Genomic DNA, 5795 nt, shown 5'->3' with positions numbered 1-5795 from the left:
GAGGCGAGCGGCGGCGCGGCGCGGGGAGCAGCAGCGTCCGAGGCGGCGGCCGCTGCGCTCGTTGCGGAGAGCGGCTGGAAGGGAGGGAGGGCAGCGGCGGGAGCGAGGAGCGCGGCGAGCGCTGGCGACAATGGCGGGCAGGCAGAGGCAGAGCCGGCGGCGAGCAGGCGGGCGAGCGCTGCTGGCCGCGTTGGTGCTGGGCTTGTGCTGCCGGGCGGCGCCGGAGCGGATCCGCTACGCCATCGCCGAGGAGCTGGGCCGAGGCTCGCTGGTGGGGCCGCTGGCGCGGGACCTGGGGCTGAGCCCGGCGGAGCTGCCGACACGCAAGCTGCGGGTGGCGTCTGCCGCTAAAAGGCAGCTGAAATACTTCACGGTGAGCGAGGAGAGCGGGAACCTGTACGTGAGCGAGAGGCTGGACCGGGAGGAGATGTGCGGCGAGTCGGTGTCCTGCTCCGTCAGCTTCGAGGCGCTGCTGCAGAACCCGCTCAACGTTTTCCACGTCGAGGTGGCCATCCAGGACGTCAACGACAATTCACCGACCTTCAGCAAGGCTGCTCTCGACCTCGAGATCACAGAGTTGACTACGCCCGGTGCTCATTTTCCTCTGGAGATGGCTCGAGACGCAGACGTGGGCAGCAACTCGCTGCTGACTTACCAGCTCAGCAGCAACCCGTCCTTCACTCTGGCTGTGAAGGAAAGCCCCGATGGAAGCAAGCAGCCGGAATTAGTGCTGGAGCGAGCTCTGGACCGGGAGAAGCAGAGCTCCTTCCAGCTGGTGCTGACGGCGATGGATGGCGGGGAGCCGGTGAGGTCCGGGACTGTGCAGGTTCGCGTCAACGTGACGGACGCCAACGACAACGCGCCCGTGTTCAGTAAAAGCGTCTACGTGGCGCGAGTGCGGGAGAATCTGCCGGCGGGGTCGCTGGTGTTGCGGGTGCGAGCCACGGACGCGGACGCGGGCACCAACGGGCAGGTCTCGTACTCGTTCGGCAACGTCCCGGACGGCGTCCGCGCGTTGTTCAGCGTCGGCAGCGACAGCGGCGAGGTGAGGACGGTGCGGCCCCTCGATTTCGAGGAGAAGAACAAATACAGCTTCGGCCTGGAGGCGAGGGACGGCGGCAGGCTGACGGCTCACTGCAAGGTGCAGATAGACATCACCGACGAGAACGACAACGCGCCCGAAATCACGATGTTGTCGGTGTCGAGCCCGGTGGCCGAGGACGCGCCAGCCGGCACCGTGGTGGCCCTCCTGCACGTGAACGACCCGGACTCCGGGGAGAACGGGCAGGTGTCGTGCGAGCTGTTGGGCGAGGCGCCGCTGTCGATCGTGTCGTCGCCGGGCGGCTCGTACAAGGTGGTGACGGCGAGCGCGCTGGACCGGGAGCAGGCGGCCGAGCACCGGGTGACGGTGGTGGCCAGGGACCGGGGCAGCCCGGCGCTGTCGAGCCGCACGGCGCTGGTGCTGGAGGTGTCGGACGTGAACGACAACGCGCCGGTGTTCGAGGAAGCCGCCTACAGGGCCTACGTGGCGGAGAACAACGCGGCGGGCGCGCCGGTGGTGCGCGTGCGCGCGCGGGACGCGGACGCGGGCGCCAACGGGCGCGTGAGCTACTGGCTGGCGGGCGGCAGCGCGGGCGCGGCGCCGTACGTGTCGGTGGAGGCGCGGAGCGGCGCGGTGTACGCGCAGCGCTCGTTCGACTACGAGCAGTGCCGCGAGTTCGCGGTGGCGGTGCGGGCGCAGGACGGCGGGTCGCCGGCGCGGAGCTCGACGGCGACGGTGCGCGTCTTCGTGCTGGACCGCAACGACAACGCGCCGCGGGTGCTGTGGCCGGCGGCGGGGGCGGCGGGGGCGGAGTCGGTGCCGGCGGCGTTCGAGGTGGTGCCGCGGTCGGCCGAGGCCGGGTACCTGGTGGCCAAGGTGGTGGCGGTGGACGCGGACGCGGGGCGCAACGCGTGGCTGTCGTACGAGCTGGTGCAGGCGGCGGAGCCGGCGCTGTTCCGCGTGGGGCTGCACAGCGGCGAGGTGCGCACGGCGCGGGCCGTGTCGGAGAGGGACGCGGCGAAGCAGCGGCTGGTGGCCGTGGTGAAGGACCACGGGCAGCCGGCGCTGTCGGCCACGGCCACGCTGCACGTGGTGCTGGCCGAGAGCTTGCAGGAGGCGCTGCCGGAGCTGAGCGAGCGGGCGGCGGGCGCCGACTCGCCGGCGGAGCTGCAGTTCTACCTGGTGCTGGCGCTGGCGCTCCTCTCCGCCCTGTTCCTGCTGAGCGTGGCGCTGGCCGTGCTGGCGCGGATGCGCCGGGCCGGGCCGCCCGCCGTCCTGCGCTGCCTGGGCGCGCAGCGCTTCTCGGTGGCCGGCGCCGCCTTCCCGGCCGACTTCTGCGAGGGCACCTTGCCCTACTCCTACAACCTGTGCGTGGCGCCGGGCCGCGCCGTGGCCGACGGCGCTTGGCTGCCGCCGCCGCTGCCCAGCCTGCCCGCGGAGGAGCTGCTCGGCGGGGAGCCCTGCGCGAAGCCGAGCCCGAGCAGCAGCCCCGGCCCGGGAGAGCCGCCCACCCACCCCGACGCACCGCAGGTCGGTAAGCCCGCGCGGTCCTTCTCTCGGCGCCTTTCCTAACCTCGGGCTGGCGGTGCTGGGCTGTTGCGCCTCCTGTGTCTGCTTTGGCGGCTAGTGCCGACCTGTGTTCCCAGGGACGGATGAATTAATCCGTAACGTTTCTTTTTCGGCAGCAGGCAGTGCGAAACGGCACGTGCTGCCTGATCCGCTGTCAGCCGTGTCGGCTCGGCGGAGAGGCTCTTGCCGTTCATCTTGTGCTGGATGAAATGGCCCAAGCGTGGTGAACCTCTTCGGTGTAACGAGCTCTGCTGATGCTGGACGTCGACAAGGGAAGGAAATTGTCTGGAAACCCTGTCCTTTCCACGGCAGGTGCCTGAGCAGCCCCACCTCCTCAGGAGCTGAACGGGCTTAGAGGATTCGTGTCCAGTGGATTAACCCCACCTTCTATTGCCTTTCAATGTCTCGTCTCAGTCAGTGGTGGTGGAGTACTTCATTTAGACCTTGTTTCGTATGAAGTGAAGTATTAAAGGCAAAGTGCCTGACAATTGATTTAAGCACCGTGATAGCTGTGGCTGTGCAGGGGTGGGTGTGTGTGTGAGAGTGTGTGTGTGTGTTGTGTGTGTGGGGTGTGTGTCTGATTGTTACGTTTTGTGTCTCAGTACAGCCTCTTTTCTTTTGCTATCTTTATACAAGTCATTCAAGAACAACGGCTACAGCAATGCGTGTTGATAAACGCATTATGCTTTTCGACTAATGGGCTAAGACTAACAGTATTCTACATGCTAAAATAAGAAAAAATATATTTACGTTACATACATCGCTATCAGCACAAGGCATCAGTCGACAAGGCAAGAAAATTGCCTGCAAACTCTGTCCTGTCCAAAATGATGTGCGTTAGTAAAGGTGACCGCATGTCTTCACTGTGTAGAATGGGATCCTTGGAGCTTTCTAGAACTCCGTCCTCTGTCTCCTGAGTTTCCCCAGTGAGTGGTGTGGGTGGGAAGTGCTGGTCCGTGTGTCCGTGAACGAATGATAGAAGGAAGGGGGTAAGCCCCTTCCACTCAGAGCAGGCAGTAGGCGCTTCTTGGTTCATCGGCGGTCACAGGTTCGGGTTGAGCTGGGAAGTTTTGACTCCGAAATTTGTATGAAATGTTAGTAACGGTGCAGGCGGATCCTTCCTGACTAAGATGAGATCCGGTAATTCTACAGGACTGGGTCGGTGAACGCTTGTTGTTCTCTGTGCAACTATTTCTCATTTTTTGTTCAGTCCTAGGTGGTTGTTTTCTAATATTCCAGATCTGTGTTTTCTACAGAGCTGAAGGCGTAGAATGGGAATTCGGAGAAAAAAATCCAAGAAAAACAACAACAACAAATCCAAAAAAAACTAAACCGTGCTTTATATTTCAGAGCCTGTCTTCTTTTCCTATTCCTTGTTTTGCATGATTTGAGTAAACAAAGTTTGTCCTGATGGATAGCGTTTAACTTCAAGGGTTTGCTCTGATGAACGTTTGGAGTTTCATTTCACTCTGCGCAAAGATATGTGCGAGGTTGTAACTTCACAAAGCTAGCACACTTTGGCTAACAGGCGGTAAATATTCACACGTTTCAAGCAATAGTTACCAATACTTTTCCAGTTATGCTAAATCACCCTCTTTCCCTTTGGTCCTTATATCTCTTGTTTCTACTTAAAGTCCCAGTATCCTTCCTATTTGCTGCACATGTTCTATGGAGAAAGGGCTTTTTTTGGCAGCGGACTTTCACTACTCGAGGGCGGTTTTTTTAGTATGCTAATTAGGATAGTTCACTCACAGTTCAAGTAGTTTTCCTTTGATCAGTGGTTTTGTTTTGTTTTACACCCATTTAAGTACCTTTTAATTACATGTGTGTCTCTTTAAGGCTACCGTGCTAGTCCTTATCAGTTCCTTTTGTTCTCTTGCTGTCCTCTTTTTAACTTGTTTGATATCACCGGCACCTTCTCCCTCCTTTCTCAGCTGCAACAGCAATGGGGGTCGGGGAAGGGAAGGAGGCCAAGCGGGGCTTAAGTCCTTTTCCTCTGGCTTTCAGGGATCCATTGAGACTCGCTTACTCAGGCATCAGTTCCTCCCTTACGAACATTAGTGCCCTGCCCCGTGCCCTGCCATCATTTGGTGGAAGGCTGCTGCAGAAATGGCAGCATTAGTGGGATGGGTTAGTTTTTGGGGAGCTGTATTTCTTTGTTTGCTTTGTGCAGTGATGTCTGATAATGTGTTCCATCCTGGGTGCTGATTCCCTCTTTTTTACCGTTCCTCATCTGTCTTTTCTAAACAGGCATAGCACGGAACCTAAAAACCAAAATCACTTTTTCTCAACTTCTCTCTTCTTTCTATTTCCCCCACACACCCCCCACCGCACCCCACCCCCGTATTTGAGCTTTGTTCTAGTAGGCAGCGCTTAATGCTAAGGGTGCACTATATGCTAGTTGGGTTATTTTTGTAAAGTTTCCCTAAACAGAGAGTGCATGTGCATCACTGCCCATTGCTGCGTTACGCTAGAATGGAGCGCGAAGCCCTACCTGTAAGCAGGGCCTGTAGCGTGTAAGGGTGAAGAAGAAACTCCGAAGTGATTGCTGGAGAAATGGAGGCTGATTCGGGGCAGCCTCCGATGTGCAGACGAATAGTAACAAAGTGAAGAGTGAAGGGCAGCCCCTGTACTGCTGGAGTCGGGAACTCAGCGTTTCGACTGCTGCTGAGAGGTTCCCTTGCTGCATAACTCTGTGTTGATTTTGAGAAAAGGCGAGGGAAAAGTCATTGAAGCACGACAGCTAAAACCTGCTGTGCAATTCGTAATAAGCTGCAGGACACTGATGGGTATCAACACCTTTAACTTTACATATATCGCCGGGATAAAAGAAGAGCTTTAAATTGAAACGCAGGTCACATTTAACTTTAAATATATCGCAGGAAGACCTCGGCTGGAGTAAACGAACGCCAGGCCGGTACCGAGGTCTCCGTGGCGAGTGTGGCGTGGGCGCGAGCTGTGCGTGGGCAAGGCAGGGCGGGCAGCTCTCGGCAGCGCTCGGTGCCTGCAGTGCCGGGAGGAGGCTGCGGGCGCCGCTGTTGACCGAGGAGGAGCGAGAGGAAGGCCGGAGCGCTGCAGGCAGCCCCGCCCGCTGCGGCCCGGCTCGCTCGCTGGCTGGCTGGCTCGGCGGTCGGGCGGTGTGCGAGCGTCCCCGCGGTGCGGAGCCGGGCTGCAGCGAGGCGGA

The 5795-nt window shown here is 59.5% G+C and overlaps 1 protein-coding gene across 1 annotated transcript; it reads left to right on the top strand.

Annotated features, from left to right (window-relative positions):
* Positions 1 to 2614, top strand: LOC142359869 (protocadherin gamma-B5-like). Its single transcript, XM_075412248.1, has one exon. It carries the CDS (start codon positions 131 to 133, stop codon positions 2612 to 2614), a length of 2484 nt encoding a protein of 827 aa, XP_075268363.1. The 5' UTR covers positions 1 to 130.
* Positions 2615 to 5795: the final 3181 nt, after the last annotated feature.

Source organism: Opisthocomus hoazin, unplaced genomic scaffold, assembly GCF_030867145.1.
Source record: "Opisthocomus hoazin isolate bOpiHoa1 unplaced genomic scaffold, bOpiHoa1.hap1 HAP1_SCAFFOLD_185, whole genome shotgun sequence".
In the NCBI taxonomy this organism is placed as follows: Eukaryota; Metazoa; Chordata; class Aves; order Opisthocomiformes; family Opisthocomidae; genus Opisthocomus; species Opisthocomus hoazin.
The sequence above is the reverse complement of the archived record's forward strand: the minus strand, read 5'-3'. Positions and strand labels throughout refer to the sequence as shown.

Bases quoted from the DNA above. Each gene is read 5' to 3' on its own strand.
- LOC142359869 (XM_075412248.1), top strand. From the start codon at position 131: ATGGCGGGCAGGCAGAGGCAGAGCCGGCGGCGAGCAGGCGGGCGAGCG.